We start from the raw sequence: 25,507 nt of genomic DNA, 5'->3' as shown, positions 1-25,507 counted from the left end.
GATGTGGGCTGCATTTTCTCGGAATGTAGATTCAGGTGCTCAGTTCCAGGTTCGACAGTGATTCTTCGGACACGCTGTTCTACATCCTCTGTTAATGGTGAGTCCTCATATTCCAAGGACGTGAAGTCTGATATTGGTTTCACGGAATTGTTTACATTTGATAACTGAGTATGAGTCAGTTGGGGTATGTCTCAATGGCTCGCTGGTTTTATTGATTTTCTTAGAGGCTTGTTAGACTAGTATAGATGTTGGGAGTTGACTAATAAGTCGTATTTTGTTATTTTCTGAAATTCTTTTATTCTTGGATGATGATTACTCTGTTGATATTTGAGTGTTATTTATGAAAACCCCGTTGATTTGTGTTGAATTGAATGAAAATGGCTCAAAGGGTTAGCTTGGGGCTACTCGTAGCCTCAAGCACCGTATGATGCTCCGGGACTCGTTTTCCGGGGTGTTATAAACTTCATAAATGATTTGATTCCGTTAAATCAACAATCAAGAAATTTACAACTGTATTTATATGATGATAATACTGAGATGTTGAATCGAATGGATTCTTCAAGTGTGCTTAAACGGAATAGTTATTGAGAAATTAATGAACATTTTAAAGATAAATCATTATTGTATTTTTTTGAAATCTCTTCTTCATATTCCTGAATTATCAAATTTTTATATTGCATTGAGATGTGGATCTGGTTTAGATCAGCGAGTATATAACCTACCGACTGTATCTGAACTGGCAGGATTGTGGTTAAATGATGAAACAAATAACAATAATTCGGCACCTTATATCCGAATTTATACTCATAGTAACAAAAGCCAAATAATTAATTATTATTATGGTTGTTATGATTCTTTGCAATATCTTGTTTATTTTCGTATGGAAAAAATGGATGGCATTGCGGTATTCAAAAGGTTATACTTTCTGAAAATTAATTGATAAAATGAAAAAAACCTTACTATGAAAATGAGCATCTTCCAAGCTTATCTAACATGTGTTCAATTGATGGGCTACTTGATATGAAAGCCGACATTCTACAAAAAGGAAATTGAAAAAAAATATACTATTTCTTCTTGTAAATACTATTGTTATCAACTTTAAATGCAAGACGACGAAGAAAATAGAGTTTTACTCGCAGGTAGATTATTTCAGCCATACTCAGTTGATGAATTTATAAAGGTTGAAACACAAAGATTAGACTTTGCATCTTTTAATCAAGATTTATTTCGAATTGATAGGAAAAAAATAATTTCTCCCAGCAAGTTTTACCGGTTGTTCGAGAGATATGCATCGTCGTTACATGGATGCTATTGCGTTAGTTCAACATTTTGAAAAACCTGATATATTTCTTACTATGACTTGCAATCCTTCTTGGCCAGAAATAAAAAAAACATTTACTGTCAATACATGAAGCTCAAAATAGACCTGATTTGATTAGTCGTGTGTTCAAAGCAAAAATAGAAGAAATAAAGACAGATATACTAAAACAACACATATTTGGAAAAATTGCTGCTTTTATGTACACTATAGAATTTAAAAAACGAGATCTTCCACATGCTCATTTTTTTTATAATACTTACCGGTGATTATCAATTACTAACACCTGAAGCATATGATAAATTTGTTTCTGCTAAAATACCTGATCCTGATGTTTATCCTTACTTGTATGAACTTGTTATTAAACATATGATGCATGGTCCCTGTGGGCATTTGAATCGCACAAACTCATGTATGAAGAAAAAAGGAGAGTACAAATTTCAGTATCCCAAAACTTTTGCTAATGAAACAATAAAAGGAAACAATTCATACCCAATTTATAGAAGACAAAATACAGGTAAACTTGTGAAAGTTAGGAAATAATTTCTAGATAATTCATGGGTTGTTGCTTACAATCCTTATATACTATGTGAATACAATTGTCATATAAACATTGAAGTTTGCTCTGATATTAAAGTTGTTAAATATATATACAAATACATTTGTAAAGGATATGATAAAATTTCATTTCATGTATATGAAAATAATATAAATATTAAATTAGATAAAATAAAAGAGTTTCAATCTGCCAGATGGGTATCACCACCAGAAGCTATGTGGCATTTATATGCCTTCCCTATTAATGAAATGAGTGCAAGTGTCTACCACCTTCAACTACATCTTGAAGGACAATAATTTATCTCTTTTAAAAAACCGACAATATTAATAGCATTGTGAAAAATTCTATGATTAAAAAGACGATGTTGACAGGATTTTTCATGATGAACACAACAAATAAAGATGCTAAAGAGCTTAATTTGTTATATAAAGATTTTTCACAATACTTTGTATGATCACCTACTTACAGAATGTGGACCAAACGAATACAAGGCAAAGTTATTGATCGTGTTGTAACAACTTATCCAATCGAAAGATAAAGATATTATCTTTAATTATTACTAATGAATGTCAAAGCCCCAAAATCTTATGATGATCTTCTGAAAGTAAATAGTGTACATTGCAAGACATTAAAAAAAGGCTTATTGCATTGTGATAGTAATTTGATTGAATGTATGTTAGAGTCTACGTGCTATCAAATGCCTTATAGTTTATGACGGTTATTTGCTACAATATTAGTATATTGATTCTGACAATCCGAAAAATTTATGGGAACAATTTAAAGATTCAATGTCCGAAGACTTTAAAAATCTATAAAACATTTTGCAAAGAGATATACATTTTGCTGTCTTAAACAATATTAATGATATATTACATTCTATGGGACGAGATATTAATGAGTTCAACATTGTTTTAGAAACTATAACGTTTTCAAAAATAACAAAAGAAGCAAAAAAAATGTACTTCGAAAGAAAAATCATTGTGAGTGATGAAGAATTATTATAACATCAAAAATTAAATATAGAACAAAAAAAACATGTGACATAATCCTTCAAAGAATATTAACAAATAAACCAGGAGCATTTTTCATAGACGGTCCTGGTGAAAGTGGTAAGATATTCTTATATCATGCCTTATTAGCAACTGTCAGATCTAAAGGATTTATAGCATTAGCACCAACAACTTCTGGCGTTGCTGCTTCAATCCTTCCAGGAGGAAGAATAGCACGTTCACGATTTAAGATTCCAATAAATATTGACGAATAATTCTCTTGCAATATCAACAAGCAAAGCTCACTATCATCTTTGATTCGTGATGCAAAATTAATAGTATGGGATGAAGTATCAATGACAAAAAAGAATATGAGTGAAGCATTTGATTCTCTTTTAAAAGATATAATGAATTCAAATATATTATTTGGTGCAAAAATTATCGTGCTTGCAGAAGATTTTAGACAAACTCTTTTCGTAGTTTGAAGTGGCAAAAAAAAAGACTTCATTCGAGAAAGCATTTTGAATTCACAAATATGGAACCAACTTGAAAAACTTCGATTATCAGAGAATATGCGTGCTAAAACTGATCCTTCTTTCTGTAAATATCTGATGCGGATAGGAAATGAACAAGAGAAAACAAACATGAATGATAAAATAATTATCCTAAGATGTTTCGTTGTTTCATATACCACTGAAAAAAAATCTTTAGATCTTCTATTTAAAATAATATATCCTAATTTTCATACTTCTTTTCAAGATTCAACTTTTTTAACTTTCCATGTTATTTTAACAATAAAAAAATGACTTTGTTGATGAGTTAAATGCTAGACTCATAGCTCAACTTCCTAAAGATGCTAAGACATTTGTTGCAATTGATGAAACTATTGAACAGAGTGATCAAAATGAGTTTGAGGATTTCTTACATTCACTAAACCCTCCTGGTCTACCTCCTTACAAATTAACCTTGAAAGATAATTGTCCTACTATGTTATTGAGAAATTTAAATCCTTGTGAAGGTCTATGCAATGGTACGCATCTAATATGTTGCGATTTTAAGATGCGTGTTATAAATACTAAAATTGTCAATGGTGATTTTTAAAATACACATGTATTTATACCAAGAATATCACTATTATCTTCAGATGATGAAAAATTACCCATCCCATTTAAAAGAACACAATTTTTAATACGATTATATTTTACTATGACAATAAATAAAGCTCAAGGATAAACATTAGATTATGTTGGACTTTATTTACATGAGCCTGTCTTTTCTCATGGCCAATTGTACATCACTCTATTGAGGGCGTAAAGTTCAGACAACATAAAAATATTAGTTCGACCACCTACAACCGATGATGATGATGATCAATCTACATTTAATATAGTGTGTAATGAAATCATCTCTAAAGCTTTTGATTAACTTTACATCCTATGTGACTAAATGATTTCCACAATACATCCAAAAAAGGCACATCTTATATCAATATACTACATTAAAAATATAAAATAAATTTGACATTGATGGAGAAATAGGGAACAGAATAAACCAGTTGAGTGTTATCCCTACTTGAAGTTTTGTTATCATTATTTGCTGCTTTAACTCAATACACTAAACATAGGAGTACTATTATTGCCTACTGAAACCATCTTGCTTTCTCATTTTTGCATCCGCAGGAATGACTTTATTGAGATTATAAGAAGTGGTGGTTTACCTTCACTATATGCGAGATGAAGAGCTGTACTTTAGAGGAATATTCACCACTTAATCATTAAGGCAAGTTTTGATTTTAGCGATTTGTTTCTGTGCATTTTTAGAGAGAAATGCAGACCAAAAGGTTCATTGTAGCTGTAGTCTAGAGGAATATTCCCCATTCAATCATTAAGGCAAGTTTTAACTTTAGCAATCTATTTCTGTGCGTTTTTCAAGAGAAATACGGAGCAGAATATTCATTGTTGTATATTTTCTTTCATCATAGTTTCATTTATTTTTTTAGAATTATATTGCTCTTTAATTTTACATTATTATTCTCTCTATCTTAGAAGTACTATTTTGATTAGCAGTTCTATACATATGAAAAACTGAAGGAGTTGTGGTTGTCACCAGTTCAACTGCACAACCAAAATGACACACTAATGACGCTTAGTTTTGTTACTATTGAGTGCTCCTTTATCGTTGTTTCGCATTTACTCACTTCAACAAAGTGGAGATACGACGATACTTATTTGGCGACATTTGAAATAAATGTCGGAAAATAAAGAATTTCTTGATGTTTATGACCAATTGTCGCAAAACAATGACATTTGATAACATGTGTCATAAAAACGACGACATTTGAAATCAAATGTCATAAAAGCAACGATATTTAATCCAAAATGTCAATAAAAATAAGGACATTTGTTGCAAATGTCATTGATTTTAGTGATATTTAGTAAAAATATCGATAAAATAGTGATATTTGATGCAAACGTCGAATATTTTTGACGTTTTCTGTAACTGTCGTTGATTTTAGCGATATTTATCAAAAATGTCGATAAAATAGTGACATTTGACGCAAACGTTGAATATATTTGACGTTTGCTATAAATGTCATTGATTTCAGCGACATTTACCGAAAATGATGCGAAAATAATGCCATTGGATATAAATGATGGATAAATTAGATATTTATTGCAAATGTTATTTTTAGCGAAAATTGACAAAATTATCGTTAAAACATATTGTTAATCGCTAATTACCGATATCTACTCCTAATTTTGAAAATCTTTTTAAGTTATTCATCACTATTTATTGGCAAAGGTTTTAGTTTTTCTCCGAAATACAGTACGATTTAAACCAAAATTACCTTATGATGACACCTCTCATATAGGATAACTGGTCTAGAGAGTATGATCCTAGGACTGTTATATGATCTCGAAATAATTTAATTACATACAAAAGTAAATATTTTTCAAACAAATACATTTTAATGCTTACTAAAAAAGAAGGTTGTCAATGAGCAAGTTGAATGATACTTGGATATGTTCAAAAATCAATAAACACTCCATCATATTTGGCCAAATATTTTGCTCAAATCGAGATGATTAAGCTAAGTTTGGCTAGAAAATGAGTTAAAACAAATTTGGCTAACCCAAAATAATAATTTATTTTTTAATAATATACTAGAATTAGTACTATCTCGATGCAGGTCAATATTAGATAATATATTGTAATCTATATTAATCTATAATATGTGTGGCAATGCCCCTCTCAAGAAAATCTAAAAAGATCATAAAAAATTGCATATTCTACTTTTCAATTTCGAATAGCATATTTACTCTTTGTTTATATGAATTCTCTAAATATGAAGATGAAAGTTTTCATTTTTATGCATGTAAAACACTTTCTTGATTCACTTAATTATAGTGAAACATAAATATTCTTTTAAAGTTTTATTATTTATATTATTTAAATTAATTGTTTAGATATTTGGGGATGACGTATTTTTCATGATATTTTGAATTATTCTTTGGATATAATAATATTTTTCATATAAATTGCTTGATTGATTATTTACTAATTGATCTTTCTTAGTGATGTTTCTTGTAATACGTTTTTGATTTTCTCAATTTTAATGAAATGATAAATAATTATTTTTATAATATTATTATTTATACTATTTAAGTTAACTATTTACATATTTTAAGGAATGTCATTTTTTCATAATATTATTTTTCGAAATGACTCTTTGGTCATAAATTTTTATGCATATAAGTTACTTGATTAAAATAGTTTTTTCTCTTAATTGAATTTTCTTGTAGTACTTTCTGAATTTATTCAATTGTAACAAAATTTTAAATATTTATTTTTATTTGATATTATTATTTGTTTTAGGGAAGATATCTTTTAGATAAGCATTCTACATTTGTTTTGATTTCCTCAATTATATTGATCATAAATATTTATTTTTTAATATTATTATTTATATTATTTGGATCAATTATTTACATATTTTAGGAGATGATATTTTTCATATTTTTTTCTATTTTTTTCTATTATTTTGAAATGACATTTTGGTCAAATTTAGTTATTTTTAGCTGTTGGATATTGAGGAAGAGTGATCTTCAACCAATATCGAAATTACTCGCTATGGTAATTTCACTTTCTTTTATTCATTGCTTTTAGGTTTTTGATTTTGCTCGAAATCACGTCTTGTAGAATTTTCTAGTGAAAGTTACTTCTTTTCTTTTTCTTGATTAAACCACCTACTATTAAATTGGGCTTTTTTGAAAGAATTTTAAATAAAAATGAGGGAATTTTTCACGTGGATGCTGACGTGGATTGTTCAAGTGATATTTTTTTGTCCACACGACATGCTTGGTGCCATTTTGTTAGAGAAGGGGTTATTATATTGAGCTAAAAATTTAACAGAAGAGTATTTTCGATCCAAAAATTAACAAAGAGTATTTTTGCTCCATTTCAAATAGTTTAGAGGTATTTTTGACCCTTTTTTCGATTAATAAATAATATGCAAAATACTTTTTTATTGTACAATACTAGTTCCCAAGATGTCACGTTTGACATAACCTAATGTTAGACTATTCTCCTTTATTATATATAAAACTTTTTTAATGTAAATTTTACTATATGATAAAGGGCAAAGGGCCAATGAACAAGAGCCAAAGAAGATATGTTGACCCTACTTTGACACAATTTCATTGGTCATTTATCCTCCACTTTAATTTATTTATCTTATTTTCTTAATTTGTTATATATTTCAAGAAAAATCATAAAAAATACTATAAATTATAATAATTAACAACTTAAAAAATCTAAAAGATGTAAAATATTTGGACAAGAAGTTATAGCAGTGCCACTTTGATTGAAATAGAAGAAAAAATATTATAAATTACAATAATTAAAAACTTAAATTATTTTAAAAATATAATTGATTAACAATACCATAAAAGTTTGGTCAGGAGATTAACATATATTATTTAAAAATTACAATAGTTAACATCTTAGATATCTAAAATATATAAAAAATATGATTGATTGTCTAAATCATATTTGTGTCACGTAAATAAAGACAAAAAATAATATATATTATATGCATGCCCCCTCGATATCAAGTATTTGTATAATTATTAAATGATACTTATAATTTTTTTACTACTTTTGAATTTGGTAAGTATGTATTTTGGAGTGATTAAATAAAATGGCCTTAGCGCTGGATATGTATGTATTTTGGAGTGATTAAATAAAATGGCCACTCGGCCGAACAAAAATTTGATTTAAAAAAAATGGTATGGTTAAAATATTACATCTGTGACTTAACATATACTATCTTCAATTTGACCCATTTGACGAGAAGAACCATATGAGTCTCACGGCTATGGGCAAGAACCAAATGCTGTCAATGGCTCAAATTGGCTCATTTTTTTTATCTCAAATCAGTCCATTTGTGTTAAAATTGGTCGCCACTCACTCATATTTTTTTTTCACAAATCAAAGTTATAAAAATATGGAATTGTGCGAGCGATAAAAATGGTAGTATTGTAGATGTGGAGCGATAAAAATAGGAGTATTGCAGATATGGAGGAAAAAAAATGGCGGTAAGATTTTGGTTTCCCTCCTTTCAGTTCAGGTTTTAGGGCTTCGTCCTTTCAATTCCTACTATTGCAATTTCTTTTGTCAAGTATAACTGCAGTTTCCTACATTATCTTTAATATTTTCTCCAAAGCTCTTTTGTCTGTGGTTGATGGGAATCTATTAGGTACTCTAATATAGGTCTTGACTAATCTGAGATTTGTTACCAATATATTGAGGAAATAGAGATTGCTACAGAAAATCAATTTAGTGACATGTAGATAGATAGTTACACAAATTGTGTTTTAGGATAAGATTTAGAGTTTTTGAAGTACTTCTTATGTTGTTTTCACAGATTATGCAGTTCCATATGAATAACCATCATCTATTTTATATATTTACCGAACGTTTGCTATTGATTTGCAGTTTTGAGTACACAACAAAGGCAACACTATTGGAAGAACATTGACTTGCAGGTTATTATGTGCTTTTTATTTCGTTTGATATTATGAAGGTCTAATTCTTTGTTGTGTAAGAATTTTGAAAAGTATTTTTTTAGTTCTTAGACGTGAACATGTACAACTTTGTTACTGAAAAAATAATATAGGCAGCTTTAACCAAGAGGAGAATACATTTGAAGCCGTAAACAACTTTAATACACAAAGGCTTATGGAAAGAGCCAAACCTATGAGAAACTTACTGCCCTCTATAATCTGCCATCCAGAAAGTGAGAATTATTTTAGTACTGTACATAAAAATTCCTTAGCATATACATAAATATTCTACAAGAATTTACCCGCCCCAAACCAAGAAAGATGAGAGCATAGATGATCATCTTGCCTTGTCCCGTGTCATCTTTCTTCCCAGAAACATTAAGATGCGCGGAAATACGGACTTTTTCTTTTTCTTTGCGACCTTCACATCTGGAGATGAATCAGTTTCACTATTTCTTGTTTGTACATTTTCTTTTGGACTTGAGGTTTGATGAGGTACTGCTGCCTCTGGTGCATGTTCAGAAGCTTTTGATTCTTTATTCTCCTCAAAGTCGTGAAATCTCTAACTTTGTCCTAGTCAACTCAACTTCAAGAGATGCAACAGCAATTGCTGCCATTCATTCTCTCTATTGTAGAGAAGCTAGTTCTGGTTTTTTCTTTTACAGTTCTTCCTACAAGCAATTGTTTCTACTTTCAAGCATTCTACTTCAGTTGTTGCTTTCTCCATGTTGAGCTTTAATTCTTTGAGTTTCAGCTTAGCTGATTTTTTCTTTGGAGGCTAGTTTTGGTTTTTCCTTTTTTTTTTTCACTATGAATTCAAACGTGTCCTCCATGTAACCACCTTCACATCCTTGATCATCACGCGTTCTGTCACAGTCCACTAGCTCTTGTTCTGATAGCGAGATCAAATTTCCTGTCGAGAGTTTGGTGATCCCTTCTGTCGCTGCTATCGTAGAAAATGTCCAACAACTCCCTATTTGTAATAGAAAAGTAGAACATGAAAACCAATAGTAAGCCCTTCAAGAAGCTAAGAGTTTTACTTATATACACTGAAGGTCATGTATAAACTAATTACTACTAGTAACTTCTTATTACAAGCACGCTTTAATTGTATCCATTCCAAATACATGGATAACGTGAAGAATCTTTACACCGTCAGCGTGTATAACTTAGATCGAGTGTTTTAAGGTGAAAGACTTACCACATTGTCCTTGATCTTTGATAGGTGTGACTGCACCTTTAGTTCTCCAATCCATAGTTGTTGGAACTGCAGTAACATTTTCGTATTTGAATGAGGTAATTTTCGGTTCACAAAATGGAATCTTCAAACCATTTCGCGCAGCTCTAAATTCCTCGTTAGTTAAATCTGCAAATGCATTGATTCCCAACTTATAAGGTTGGTTTACTGCATCATTGAAATCTTTGATAAGCTCTACATTCTCCTTAAATATCTTGAAACGACTCTCTTTTTCAGCGTTGGTTCTGTATACATGTCCATATTGAATCATCCATCGCTTGTATTTTTTCATCATGGATTCTTCAGGAAGCGTACACGCTTTAGTTTGAGACGCGCATATTCCAAGAATCGCCAAAACAAGAACTAGCAACTTCATATCAAGTAATGCAGACATAATGTAAAGATGAAACAGAAACTTTCAACAAAGAGAAATATTGTATATGTAGGCAATTAATGATCTATATATTTCTCTAGAGATCCTAGTATATATATTTTCTTGAATATGGAAAAAGTTTTAGAACTAGTTTTTATCAGTTTGCCTTAACAAATATTGTGATTTGGACTAATTAGTTCTTTGCCGTGGATGCTAATTTGTTTTTTAATTACACTTCAAGAGTACAAAATTCATAATTTACTAGTATAATATAATCTTGTTTTATGTGTTAATCTCTTGGATAGATAATGATCTAACAGTCAATAAGGGTAAAAAACACAATATGAGTACTACCAACTGAGAAAGTAGCATGAGTCCCACTCTCATCATCCTCACGTCCACGAAGAATATTATTGAGTTGCTCTTCCATGACACACAATCTAGATTCTTCATCCTCATCAAGGGATGAACAATTATCATTGATATAAAGGACACATGCTATGCGCCTATTATGATTCCAAACCTCAGCAGCAGTGACATTAAAATGAAGATTGGCTAGAACAATAGAAATTTCTAATAAAAGACCTGGACGATCCCTACCTATCAGCTCAGTTGTGGTGTAATCACCCACAGAGCTCTCTCCTACCTTTTTACCTGGCCTAGTTTCAATATGCCTGATGTGTAACCTTCTGATCCTAGAGCCTTTTCTATATGACCAATAGTATTGTTGTCTGTAACCTTATTGCCATGTTGATCGGTAATATGAAAAACATCCATGAACCAACCATCATTAGAGGATATGTAGGCTTTGGTAATTACAAAATCAAGGTCTGTCAGGATCTGCACCACTTCCAGCAGTATTCCAGGCTTGTTGATACTGTCAACCTTCACTAGAGTGCAATCCTTACTACTCGCATTATCCACAGACACCCTTGGAGGATTTATTCTGATACTTAAAGTCTCATATTCAGGATCAAAGTAAGGCCCATAACTCCTTGCCATGTGAACAACACTTCTGTAGTCAACAAAGATACTTATCTTTTTCTCTTTACATCGAAAGTAGCCAAATTTTCTCTATAAGCAACTGACTGGCCTAGTAATCCATGATGACAATGATAGCAAATTAGACCAGCAATTTATTGAAAATGAGAAACTTATGGAAACAGGGAGATAATCCAGAATATAGAGCTGCCTTATAAAGTGTTAAGAGAAAATTAAGTAGGAATCAAGTTCCTCAAATTGACTTGGTGAGAGTTGGAAGTTAATGATTCAAAATGGAGGTTATATATAAGAGAATGAAAGGAAAGGTGGAAAAACTTTCGACGTAAGAGTAGCACTTGTGCTGCTCCTCATCCTCTACTTCCACTCTGTGCTTTGGCTGCAATACTAGCGTCAACAGCAATCCCCCGCTACATCTCTTACACCCTGAGCTTAGAAGGTTCTAAATTATGTCTTTCTTGTTGCTCTTCCGTTTGTGCTCTCTCTAGGTTGAGTTTCAACTCTTCTATAAGTCTCTTAGTGCTATCTAGCTCTTTCAGAACTAGCAACTTTGCATCTTCTGCATCCTGACACTTTTCTTATACTATGGGATCTCCTCCTGCACTTTTGCTAGTTCTTGCTCAATAACATGTTGTCTCTGCACAAACAAAGAAGAACAAAATGCAAATTTTTAAAGTTAAGAAAATAACATGAAATAGTTTAATTGGCCAAGCTTCTTCAAGTTCTCAGGACTCCTAGACTGAGCAGTTGGAGATTTCACTTGGATTGTTATTTCTCTCTTTTTATCGTTCTGGCTATGCTGGAACCTTTTAGCTAATCAAATTATATTATTAAGTGTATTGTTCTATTACGTATTATTGTGTTAAAATTCTCTAGGAAAAGAGCAAGAGAAACAAAGAAAGTCGAAAAAAGTTGACTATGCCACACACATCAGGAAGAAAAAGTCATGCTCAAATTATAGATGAGGTATAACATAATCACACTCTTTATTCTATAATTTTTTTTATTAATTGGTACATGTTTTGAATATTTTACGACATTCTCTTACTATTGAAATAGATGACAAAGAAGAATAGTGGTGTAAAGCCAACCCGTATTGAGGTATTCAGAAAAACTCACACGAGAGAGAATACACTTCTGATTCTTTATAAGTATTTTGGTATTTTTATTCTATTGCAATTTTCTTTAACTTTTCATTGCTTGACTTTTCTTTCAAAAAGAAACAAATGGATGATATCGCTGAGGTGTATCCCGAGTTAAATATCCCTGGAAGTGCTCCCAACGATGTGTACTCAAAAGTAATGGGACCAGACACTCATGGGATTGTCCGAACTTTAGGAAAGGGAGCAGCTCCAAGTTTAGTTTATGGTCCAGTATATAAACGAGCTCAAGCTGAAAAAAGAGATTTTGATGCACGGGTTGAGTTGGAAGTTCAAAAAGCTACTTCAGCTATGAAAATTGAGATGGCGGAAAAGTTGGCTGAAGCACAAAAAGAAATGAAAGCTATGGATAAAAAGTTGTCTGAAGCAAAAGAGGAAGCAAAAAAGGATAAGGAAGCAGTGGAGAGAAAATTATCGGAAGCAAAAATAGACATGGAAGTAATTATAACAGATAAAGTAAAGGCAGGTGTACAAGCATATCTAGAGTCTTTGTGTATTACTATTGATGTAAATACAAAATCAGGACAGGTAAATAATTGTGGTGTTCACAAAAATTACTTTTGTTAGTTGATAACTTAGTTATTTTTAATTAGAATTTTTTTTTGTGATAGATTTCTGATAACTCAATCGAAGATCGTCAACAACCGTTATCACCCATTTCATTTGTTCACACAAAAAAGGTTAGAGGAAATAAAGTTTTGATTTTTATTTCAATTTGTTTAAATCATAAAATTCATATGATTTCGGGATCGGCTGATTCCTTTTCTTGTTTCTATTTCTTGTTTCTATTTGGGATTAATCGACCAACTATTAATCACTACGTCATGTAAACTGTTGGTATTGAAGTTCAACCTTAGTAGTTCTGTAACTTATAGATGAACATCATAATTGAGTAATTAAGTTGCATTTTAACTGATTGTTTTTTTGTGTATTCTAATATATGAATTTTTCATATTGCTACACTATATCAAAGTTATTCATCGGTAATCTTGATCAAGTATTTGTTGTTGAAGCAATATTTGTTATTGAAACAATCTTATAATTTCGTTTTGATTTTCTTTATGGGAAAAATAGGCGTACTATGTATGCTATGATTTATTATGTTTTGAATTTTGTAAATATTTAAGTATTTAGCTTAATTTTTCTTCTCAGGCTAAGATGATCAAGAAGACTGAAACTAGTGTAGTTGACACAAATAAACGAAAATGGGTAAGTTAGAAAAATTACAAGACATCCCTTTTCTCTATTCTTTTCTTTCAAAGAGAAAAAATTATCCTCTCTACTTGATGCTTTACATCAATTTTTCAATATGCTTGTCTTTAAAAATTCAATGTGCTTTTTTGATATCCCAATCTATTCTAGTCATGGAGGAAATAATTTCATCATATAGTTATAATTTTTTCTTTTATGTGAATTTCTTATGCAGAGCTTTTTCCGGAATTGAGGTCAATTACTAGCTGCTACGAAATGCGCTCAACTAGTGGATTGGCGATTTCATAAAGTTTTATTGCAGATTTTATCTGAGAATTTAATGAAGTTGATTTGAATTAGGCGTTAAAGTTGGTTGCATGCTGAAACTATTATATTTATATTTCATTTTTACTTAGATCATTTGATTTGATACCATTTTGCTATTTAGTTTTTTGGTTATAATATTAGAACACATTTACTTTACATATATTTCATGTTTATTATAAGAGGTTGTTATTTATGAATGTAAAGATTAAATTAACTATAAATATTTATGTCATGAGAAAAATTATAGAGAATTTATATCCATTTTTAAAATAATTGACAGTGACATTAATCTAAATGGAATAATATTGATGACAATTTTGAAATGTTATTAAATTTTACGACATTAATATTTTATTTATTGACCTCAACTACAATGACGGTAATTTAAATACAACCTTTTATAAAGGTCACAAGTAAGTGTCACAAAGAAAAATCTACCAAACATTTAATCTAAATATTAGAAATTAAGTGACATTTCATATAAATGTCATAAATTCCTTATCGACATTTACGTTAATGTTGAAAATAAAATGTCAGATATCTCATACTAACTTTTATCTAAATGTCAAAGAAAATGTCGTAAATTTCTTGCCAATATTTACCTATATGTTGCAAATAAATATCGTAAATCTATTTCGATATTTACATAAATGTCGTGAGGTTAATGTCACAAATTTTTCCCGACATTTACCTGTTGGAAATATTCTTGACACTAAAATTTGCGACATTTGTTTTAAATGTAAATTAAATATCGGTAGATAAATTTGTAACATTTAAACTTCTTAACACGACATTTATATAATGTCGTCGTATCTCTACTTTCTTGTAGTGACTGTTTTAAGTGGTTTTTTTTTCTTAATTTATGTTCTCTTGAAATTCCATGTACTGTTTATCGAAAGATTCCAAATTTAAGGTGTAAAAAGAAATGGGTTTATGTCTGTCTAATCTATAGCTTTTCCATTGAAACATCAAATATCAAAATTTGTGTTTATCTTGTCAAATTGTTGATCCGACATACGTTCTTTAAGATCTGATAGTTACAACAACGAATTTTAGTCATTTATATGCTTTTGGTTGTGAAATTTGTGAGTCTGACCTATTTTTTGCATCTGCGTTAAACATTTTCCCCAAAAAGTTGAAATGATTGTCGTATTTGTGTTAGATATTTTTGCCAAAAAATTGAATCGTCAAAACCTTTTTGTGGTCCGCAGAACGCTTGTTGGATATGCTTGTCCCAAATGTTGACTACTGTTTAAGAAAGGGGTTTTCGTGAACTTAATGAATGGACTATATCTCCATTTCATGGTCGTAAACTACAGCACTTGACCAAACACTTGAGTCTCAAAATTTAAGCCCTATACTTTATGTCTTGTTGTAAGTTGAAGTGATATGATTGATGTTGGCTTAGTTGCACATGTACATTATATAGTTATGGGATATTACAACCTACTTCCATTTGAACTTATTTCAATAATCCGTTTAGTTGCTTTTAATAGGTGCAATTGTTGTAGCTCGGCAAAAAAAGGATATATCCCCATAATTGAGATTGTGATAATACATTTGACAGGGTGTTTCTGGTAGATCCTGATTAGGATAATCTGTAGTATAGGAATAATAGGAATTTGAGGTTGGGGAAATTGTTTCAGTTAAGGTTTTGATTTAGTTAACATTATTGAATCAACAGATATAACATTTCGGATCAACCAAAACCTTTGGAGAAAATTGGTGATTATTGTGGTGAAGGTTCATTAAATGAAGTAGTTGAAATGGTTGGTAATTTATACAACAAATGCTATGAAGGAAGAGAATGGGAAGCTAATGATGATGTTTTGTATCAAGAAATAATTAAGTGTTTACGTTATATTCAACAAAATGTGATAATAGTATTGTTGTGAAAATGGATCTCAATCATCCTTATAATTTCCTTCTCAAAAGTTAACCCGATTCTCATTTAGCAGAGCTGAAGATATAGAAATAGGGAGGAAGATGATAGTGGAGAAAGTAACGAAAATCAACAGTTACTAAGAGCTTTTCAAAGTATTCCCTCAAATTCATTATCCCCAGAAAAGTATGTTAATTAATCTATCTATCATCTCCTCCCAACTTTTTTTTTCTTTCTTATGAAAGTAATAATGTGTCTCTCATTATTGATAGGTAGGCTCTTCTGAAATTGATGTTGTTTGCATTTACACCATCACTTATGGTGGTGGAATTGTCTCCATGGGTCAATTTATCGGATTGTAAATTTATTTTTTGAAATTATTCCTTCCAGGGGGATTCTATAACATGTGATATTACAGTAGAAAATGGTTAACACCATTGTTTTGACCACTCAAGCTTCTACTAAGATTAAACTCTTTGCAAGTTTCATTATTTGCAAATAAATGTATTCATGTATATAAATAAATGTTCATATCTATGAGGCCTTTTTAACCTATTTCATGTTCTAATAACACATTAATATTTCTATTGCAGGTGTACAAAGCTGTTGGAGGTAATGCTATTCTAACAAAATTATATTATTCTTTTTAATGCATTTGAATGAATTTCAAAAGGTCCTTGCATACAGTTACAAATTCTAAAGAAATTGATGCATACAAAAAGGAAAAATTAGTTTTGTAACCAAAAAAAGTAAAGGAATTCTGAATTTTAGGGAGATAGCCGAAGGAGGAGAAGGAAAAGGAAGATAAATGGAAATTGAGAACCTGAAATCGGTGTCAAAATGGTTGACGTGAAAATTATGTGTAAGTGGCGTCCTTAATTTTTCAAATAGTTCGCATTAGTTAATATACGGAGCTAACAATCAAAAGGATGTGTAGAATTATGAGCTAACCTACTTTAAAATGTTAATGTACTTTTATGTATTTTAAGAAGTTGATATGATTAACTTCTCCGCACCCCACTTATGGGATTACAATTTGAGTATATTTTTATATATTCAACTTCTGAAAGGAAGATATAAAATAAGGATACATAACAGCTTCCACATCTGGATAAAACTGTAACAAAAGATACTACAGTGTGATTCATTGGCTTTAAGTTCCATTTCCCATTTTTTTTCAATCTCAAGAAACGTAGTATATATTCATTTTTAGAGTACAATATATCAACTTTTCCAGCCCTCTCTTTCAAGAAACATAGATGGCTCACTTTGCTTAACAAGAAAAATACATAATCACATCAGTAAGAATTTTGCTATTTAGATAATTGGAATAATATACTTTGTGATTTTAGCCGTTAATCTGTCCATCACTTCTTTTGTTGAGTTTGTTTCATGTAAGAGTTTTTTCAATTCTTTCCCTTAGCAGTATATTTGTTGAAATGCCAACTGTTTATTTATGATGAGTTTCTTCGTGGATAACTTTTTAAAGGATTGAATTCTTTTTCTCACTACTACAATAAAGATTTTTACCGGCAATAAATATGCACTTTACAAAGAATGTTAAAGCTTTTAGAATGGAAATTCCCATTGTATTTCCACTCTGACTGAGACTGGTGCTTATGTTAATAGAAGAGACTCTAATAGGGACACCGTTATGTCACTGGCTGTGAAATCTGAAAATCTTGATTCTGTTCAAGTGCTGATTCAGTCTGGTTATATGATTGACAACCCTGCTGATAAATTTCAACATTATGCAGGTGTTATGGATCGTGTCGACTTGATGGAGATTCTTTGTTTGGGTTATGCTGATATAGATTTGAACTCGATTGATTCACAAGGTAGAATTGCTCTTCACATAGCAGCAAATCACGAGCATATTAAAGTGCTTCAGTTTCTTGTTTCAATAGGGACATTATTTTAATGGGCACATTTAGGCAATGGTAGCAACATTAGTAGTATTTTTTTTATGCACATCCTATCATGGAACTTAATGTATAACCGACTATGGAATCGCTAATACTACTTACACTCTACATCTCTATACTGTGCTGCTACATTTGACAAGTCAATTTTCTTCTGTTTCTTCTTTCTTTGCTTAAAGTTACCAAAAAACTTGACCTTTTTTTTTTGTTGATCATTCAGGAGGAACAAGTTGCTAGAGTGAGTGTGTGTATTGGTGTATAAGGAGAATGGGGAGAATACCATATTGCAACAAGGACATTTGGACCCCCGAGGAAGATGAGAAGCTTGTTCAATTTATCAACAAGAATGGTCATACCAGCAGCCGTTCACTTTCTAAACTTGCAGGTTTCACCACTCTTCTCTTGCTATTTTTTTTTTTTTTTTTTTAAGCTTATTTTGAAGTCTCAAGTTTCATGTTCTTTTATCCAGTTGCCCCTCACCTCATGAATAATCAAGAAATGCATCACTGAGCCCCCGAATCTAGAACTGCTTGTCGTTCCAATCCAGTTCCAACAATGCATTTCTCAAAACGAGAAAGAGGAACTGCATTAAGACAAAAGTGTTTAGAGTTTTGTTACAATTTCAGGGTTCCCAATGCTTTGCATCAGTATGAGAAATTAACAGAAGAAAAAGAAAAAAATGTAAGTGATTGTTCTGTCGAATCCATCTTTCTCATTATATCATCTCTTTTTTAGGCAAAAGTTTTTTTTAAAGTACACATCATTTCTGTATATTTATTATGATGAGGCAATAATTGTTGGTGTGTTTGGTATATATAAAACTACTGCGTGTCCAGGTACAGTAATTGATACACAATAAACAATAATCATATATAAGCAGGAGAAGCATACTACTATGTATATTTTTTTTTACAAACACTATAGTGACACAAAATTATACATTAAGCTTAATTAGAGCTTGTAAAACTGAAGTGCTGCTTCAGAATCGCCATGTTTTATTGCATAGGTGTACAATAACTCCTTGTACTGGTAAGCCTTGTATAGTCGATTTTTTGTTGATCTTTTGGCAATCTAAGGAGATTACAAAAGTACCCACAGAGACTCGAGCTTTTTTGGATTTGTCACTGCTTGAATAGGTGATGGCGAGATCCAAATTCGTCATTTCGTGGTTTATGGCAACATCATAGATTTTTTCACAACAACAATTCCCCAAAAATGTTTCTACACTACCATGGAATTATTATTATTAGATAATACACCCTCCATTCTCTCCGATTAGTTTTTATGTAACATATTTGTTTCATGCTCTATTATGGATTTTGCTTATTATTCTTTGTCCTGTGCCGGGGGTCTATCAAAAACAGCCTTGCTACCTCTCCGGAGGTAGTGGTATGGACTGCGTACATTTTACACTCCCCAAACTCCACTGTGTGGGAATACACTGAATTTGTTGTTGTTGTCGTCTAATTGTAACATACCAAATAATGAGAACTGACTTGTTTCCTTGGAAATTAGAGTTTAATTTATTTTTACTGCTTGTGAATTACTATTTGTTGGGTCCGGGCAACGCCCGAGCTACCCCACTAGTTACACACACATCAGTGCAAAACTTATGGTCAAAACTCACAAGAAGATAAAGGAAAAAGAAAGGTTAAAACTTACCCAAATCTCAATAGGTATAAAGAGTTTTAAGATTTTGGAAAACCCACGGAGTGGGACAAGTTCATGAGAAAATTGAAGAAAAGGTGTCTTTTAAATCTTGAATGAAGGATTGATGACATTGACCAACAGATAGGGTCAAACATCATTAGGAAACTTGATTAGGTTAATTGTTGACTTGATTAATATTTTTAAAACTTTTTAATCTTTTTAAAAATACAAATCAATCCAACCCACACCCCTCTCCAATCCAAATCAACCATTCTCTCCTCTCTTTCTCGATAGCTTCTCTCAACTCTCTCCCATCCAATAGTTCTGCAAAATTTCTCCCTTCAACCCCCGACGACTTCTACCTCCGGCGACAAATAGTTGGGCTTTGAGTTCCCCTCTTTTCTCCCTTCAACCCCTGACGACTTCTACCTCCGGTGACAAATAGTTGGGCTTCGAGTTCCCCTCTTCAATTTAAATCAACCTGTCTCTCATCCCTCTATCGACAGCTTCTCTCAACTCTCTCCCAATCAACTGCTCTGCAAATTTCTCATTTCAATCCTCGGCGACTTCAACATCTGACTATAAATAGTTGGGCTTTGAGTTTCTTTTCGACTTCAACCTTCAATCGATGTGACAACTTTGCTCTCCGGCCACAACAACTTCGAATTCTTCATCATTCCTTTTCTTCTTTCACAGGTAAAAATTTATGGCCTTTTTAGTTTTGAAAAAAACGAGGAACTTGAGCCAACTTCTCTTATAGTATTGGTTAACAATTTCAATATTTGTTGCATTAATTTGAAATGTGTTCTGAATAAAACCCTAATTTCTGGTATTTATTCTCTTCTCTTTTTGAAGTGAATTATGATATTTTGTTGTTTGTTGCATTTTTTTGAAGTTTGATTTTATTGTTTGTGTTTATAAAAACAAAATGACAATTTGGGTGGATTTGTTCTGTTCTTGTTCTTGGTAAAAATGGTGAAATTGCTGTTTTTTTAACAAAATTGTGTTACTATTTTTTGTTTCCTCCTACAGATTACCCATCTGGTGCATCATATTAACCATCTGATGCAACAAATTTATTATATGATGCAACAGATCAACCATCTGATGCACAAGAGAAACTATCTGATGTACCAGAGGAACCATCAGATTATAATTCTGATACAACAGATTAATAATCTGATGCAATAAATTAACTATTTGATGCAACAGATTTACCATATGTTGCAACAAATTAAGCATCGGATAAAAAATCTGATGCAACTAATTAACCATCTGGTGCAATGGAAGAACCATCAGATTAATGATCTGATGCAACAGATGAACCTCCTGTTGGATAAAATCCTATCAACTCTTCCAACAGGAAATGTCCAAGACTTGATTTTTCCAACTGATCATTCATCTGCCGTGATAGACGATTTTATGTTGGAAGAAATCTAAACAATATTGATCGTTGATAACTATTCCAACAGATCACGCATATATTGCAACTGATGTGTGACCTGTTGCACATACCATTCATCTTTCTCAACAGATGAGTGATATGTTTTGTATTGTCACAACAGATTACTCAGCCATTGCTACAAGTTAGTTAACTACTCTGACAGGTCACTCATATGTTGCAACAGATGTGTGATCTGTTGCACAAACCATTCATCTTTCTCAACAGATGAGTGATATATTTTATATTATCGCAACAGATTACTCAGCCATTGTTACAGATTATTTAACTGTTCCAATAGATCACTTATATATTTCAATAGATGATGTCACAACAGATGTGTGATCTGTTGCATAGACCATTCATCTTTCTCAATAGATGAGTGATATGTTTTGTATTATCGTAAAAGATTACTCAGTCATTGCTACAGGCTATTTAACTGTTCTAACAGATCACTCACATATTACAACAGATGATATTGTGACAGATATTTGATCTGCTGTACATACCATTCATCTTTCTCAACAGATGAGTGATTTATTTTGTATTGTCGCAACAGATTACTCATTCGTTGTAACATGTTATTTAACTGTCCCAACGGATCACTCATATGTAGTAATAATGTGTGATCTGTTGCACAGATCATTCATCTGTCTTAAAAGATGAGTGATATATTTTGTATTGTTGCAACAGATTACTTATCCGCTGCAACAGTTTGGTTATATGCTGCAACAAATATACTACCTGGTGCAATAGATCGGTGATCTGTTGTAACTGTTATTTTACTATTTTGCTTGTTTGATTTATTGTTATCCTTTTTAGCGATGCATTAATCAACTATAATATATTTTTTCATGTTCTTGTTAATTTTAGATAATATGGTTCCCAAAAGAACATAAATTGAATCAAGTCCAAGTAAAGGAACAAGTGAAGCAGCTAGGCTACATCCACCACTCTATGAGCTTGCTTTACAAGCGTTATCTCAATCGGGAGCAGAATATGATGAACATGGGAAGGAGGAATATTTCAAAAGAGATGAGGCAAATGCTAATAGCCCTTCCACCGAAGAGTTGATCAAAGCCTTCAGCATTGATCGTTATCCTATGAGAATGCAGTGCGATGGTGCCACAGATTTGATGGGTGATTTCGTCATTAAGTCAGCCATGGAAAAATCTTTCGACGCCTTCAGAAAAATACTTCGAGAAAAAAAATTGGATGCTTATTTTAGGGATATCTGCTTTGGGAAATATCTTGATTTGCCGGAGGACAATAATGCTCGTTTCTAAATGAAAATGGTATATGAACTTCTTAAGTGTAGGTTTATGTATGAAAACAAAGATAAGATGGATGAGGTGTGGATAAATTACTGTGGCATGCCTATTTGTTTTGGTTGAAAGGAGTTTGCCATAGTTACTAGACTAAAATGTATTTCCTTCTCAAGTTATACCTATTCTAACCCAAAAAAGCATCCCGCACACCCAAAAAAGGTAAAGGCAAGTCGTGTGATCGTGATGACATGGTGTCCATTGTTGGTTCAAGCTTTAAAAACAAAAATTTGATAGAAACGTTAAAAGGTAAAGGACTTTCAAAGAAGCACAAGCAGTCATTATACTTGGTTTGGTTTGTACACAATATTCTTTGGGCGAGAGATATTAGCTACAACATAAGCCTCGATTTAATAAAGATCTCCGAGGATCTTGAGGTGTTTAACAGCTATCCTTGGGGATATGAAATTTTCAAAATGACTGTCAAATATTTGTTGACTCCGTTTGCGCCAAAGACAGTCAACTTATATGGCTTCCCATGAGCTTTCATGGTAAATTTTTCTTTCTTCTATTATGATATCATTCATTTTTTTCACTCAATAATGGTTTTGATTTATTGACGTTATTTTCTAGGCTTGGGCGTTTGAAGTCATTCCTTATTTGAGACAACAAGTGAACTACCAGGAAGGAGTTTCTTGTCCAAGAATCTTGAGATGGTTGTCGGCCAAAATTGATAAAAATGCAAAATTTCTCGATCTCTTCAACTCCTCGAAGGATGCAGTAAGTATAATTATAATTATTTTTTTCTTTTAATTAATGATTTTTTTGAATGATCTAATCATCATTCTAATATATGTAATGATTTATGGTAGATTATGCATCCATCGCTAGTTCCGACCAATAGAGAGTTGAAGATGCTATTTTTTTTACTTTACGGTCTGTGCAAACTTTATCAAACTCTAAGGTCATCGACAGAATAAAAATGGAATTGCTTGGAGCAACAGCCATTACAAGAAAAATAATTTTGGAGGATGGGCTTGTTGATGTTGATGGTCTTAGTGGTGATGGAGCTATTGGTGGTGGTAGTGGTGCTGCTGTTGGTGCTAATGATGCTTCTCTTAGAGTATTTAAAGTAAACCATTATGAGTATGATCATACTGGTTATACAGATTTTACCTCTCCTAGCGAATGTTCTGCATGCAAAGGTCAAGATTGTAGGATGAAACATGATGTAGTGATTAATGCTATTAATGCATTAACTGCTTCTGTAAAGGAATTGACATCTAAGAGGGGTCTCATTCCATCAAAGAAGATTTTATTTCCATCCGCTCCATTAGAGATTAGAGCTAAGAGGAGAAGGTGAGTGATTTCCAGGGCATTATTAAGCATCTAAAAAGCAAAATTGCAACTCCTCTGTCTGTGTGTTGCACTGAGCAATGTACAATATCCAAAAGAGAGTAGCACGAGCTGAAGAAGGTGAATATATATGTCTTCCAACTGACCAAACAAACAGACACATATTTGTTTCAACAGATAACACATCTGCTGAAAATTATCAAACAGATATATACATCTGTTGCAACAGTTGACTAACCTGTTGCACCAGATAAAGAATCTGGTGCAACATATGTCTTATCTATTTTAGTAAATCAAATAGCTCTTCGTACCTCTTTTATTTGTACCAACAGATGACCTATCTGCTGCAACAGATGATTCGTAAGTTGCAATGGATGGTTCATCCGTTGGAAATTATCATATAAGGTCTTCCTCATGTAGAAATTTTTTCCAACAGTTGATTCATTATTGCAACAGAAATATAATCTATTTGGGATAATTTAAAATGAAAGGAAGACCTGTTTGATTTGCTAGAAGAGATGAGTTATCCTTTTCCATTTTGTTGTATCTCCATGATTAGCATTGACCAATTCTGGCTTTCCAGGTGGATGTAGAAGAAGCTACTGCTGAATAACTTTAACAATATGCTACTCTTTTTATGGAAATACGGAGAACGGAAAGCGCAGAAATCGTATGTTACCGAAAATAAAGATCCACGACAAGCAAAGCCGAATTTCATAGCACCGGATGAAGAACAACTTGTACATACTGAGTAGATCTTTATAGCTTGAGCCCGTCAAAGTAATTCTTGGCAGTATACTTAAATTATTGTTGATGTATTTGTTGAGATCTGTACCCATAATAATTTTTTTACATTTCATTTATTCGTTGACTTAGTTCAGCTAATTTATGAAGGCTTTGATTTATTTTATTTTGTATATGAATTTTATTTATTCCTTATATTTGAACTTATTAATTGAAAAGAAATACTAGATTCAAATATTACAACAGATAATGTATCTGTTGCACCAGACGACACATCTATTGGAAAAATCGAACAGATTTAGACATATGTTGCAACAGGTAGGTAATCTGTTGGAATTTATCAAATAGGTCTTCCACTATTGTAATTGATGGACTTAGATAGAAACATCGAGATACTGCAATAGATGACCAATCTATTGCAACAGATAAACTATATGTCAGAACAGGTAGAATAACTGTTACAACGGATGGAGAATCTGTTGCATTATAAAAATTCAACTTTCATTGGACAAAAAATTGCCACGACGTGTAAAAAGGTTAAAATGAATTGAATTAAAATAAAAAAGGCGGAACCCATCGACGGTGTTCAGTTCAAACACCTAAAATAAAATAGGCATCAAGTAGACAGTGTTCATTTTAAACACGTAAAATAAAATAGGCAACAAATGTGTCAGTCTGACACATTTTGCTGACTTGCCATCACCGTCACTTGGCCCCCAATGGTCATTCCCCACCATTGTCTTATATATTCATCTTCCTCCTAAAATTTAACCCTAAATTTCTAAATCTTCTTCTTCATCGTCATCTTCTTTTATATATCCAAATTCTTCAAATCATTTTTTTTATTTTTTCCAATTGAGCTTGACAATGTCAAGCGCATCTTCCACTATTTTTTGTGTTAAAGATTTTTGATGTTGTAAGTGTGGTCATGAAGCTCTGTTAAAGACTTCTTGGACTCAACAAAATCCGGGTCGTAGGTTTTTTACTTGTAAGATTTTAAAGGTAATATTTTTTTATTTAATTATTTGA

The 25,507-nt window shown here is 31.8% G+C and overlaps 1 protein-coding gene and 1 long non-coding RNA gene across 11 annotated transcripts; both read left to right on the top strand.

The window, feature by feature from the left end:
* Nucleotides 1–8,156: 8,156 nt before the first annotated feature.
* On the top strand, nt 8,157–14,326 carry LOC107877971. Of its 5 annotated transcripts, XM_047393671.1 has the most exons (9): nt 8,158–8,463; nt 8,864–8,913; nt 10,157–10,227; nt 12,417–12,506; nt 12,600–12,641; nt 12,761–13,228; nt 13,312–13,380; nt 13,835–13,909; nt 14,127–14,326. In XM_047393671.1, the coding sequence occupies exons 4-9, from the start codon at nt 12,459–12,461 to the stop codon at nt 14,142–14,144; spliced, it is 720 nt and encodes a 239-aa protein (XP_047249627.1). In that variant the 5' UTR covers nt 8,158–8,463; nt 8,864–8,913; nt 10,157–10,227; nt 12,417–12,458; the 3' UTR covers nt 14,145–14,326. The 5 variants fall into 5 exon arrangements, with proteins under 5 accessions (XP_047249630.1, XP_047249627.1, XP_016580292.1 ...); XM_047393674.1 differs by lacking the exon at nt 12,600–12,641 and having other exon boundaries at nt 8,157–8,463; XM_016724806.2 differs by lacking the exon at nt 10,157–10,227.
* A 718-nt stretch (nt 14,327–15,044) lies between these two features.
* LOC107877147 lies at nt 15,045–24,530 on the top strand. 6 transcript variants are annotated; one of them, XR_007042897.1, is made up of 6 exons: nt 15,045–15,303; nt 16,177–16,286; nt 16,694–16,712; nt 17,858–17,938; nt 18,243–18,407; nt 18,492–19,504. It is a non-coding gene; the product is annotated as an uncharacterized LOC107877147 (long non-coding RNA). The 6 variants fall into 6 exon arrangements; XR_007042896.1 differs by having other exon boundaries at nt 15,045–15,592; XR_001676194.2 differs by adding an exon at nt 16,872–16,962 and having other exon boundaries at nt 15,046–16,286.
* Nucleotides 24,531–25,507: the final 977 nt, after the last annotated feature.

This window comes from Capsicum annuum, chromosome 7, assembly GCF_002878395.1.
Source record: "Capsicum annuum cultivar UCD-10X-F1 chromosome 7, UCD10Xv1.1, whole genome shotgun sequence".
Taxonomy (NCBI): Eukaryota; Viridiplantae; Streptophyta; class Magnoliopsida; order Solanales; family Solanaceae; genus Capsicum; species Capsicum annuum.
This window is presented reverse-complemented; position numbering and strand designations above follow the sequence as displayed.

Bases quoted from the DNA above. Each gene is read 5' to 3' on its own strand.
- LOC107877971 (XM_016724806.2), top strand. From the start codon at position 12,459: ATGCCACACACATCAGGAAGAAAAAGTCATGCTCAAATTATAGATGAG. The intron at 12,642-12,760 runs GTATTCAGAAAA...TCTTTCAAAAAG, and splicing joins TAAAGCCAACCCGTATTGAG to AAACAAATGGATGATATCGC. The intron at 13,229-13,311 runs GTAAATAATTGT...TTTTTGTGATAG, and splicing joins TAAATACAAAATCAGGACAG to ATTTCTGATAACTCAATCGA.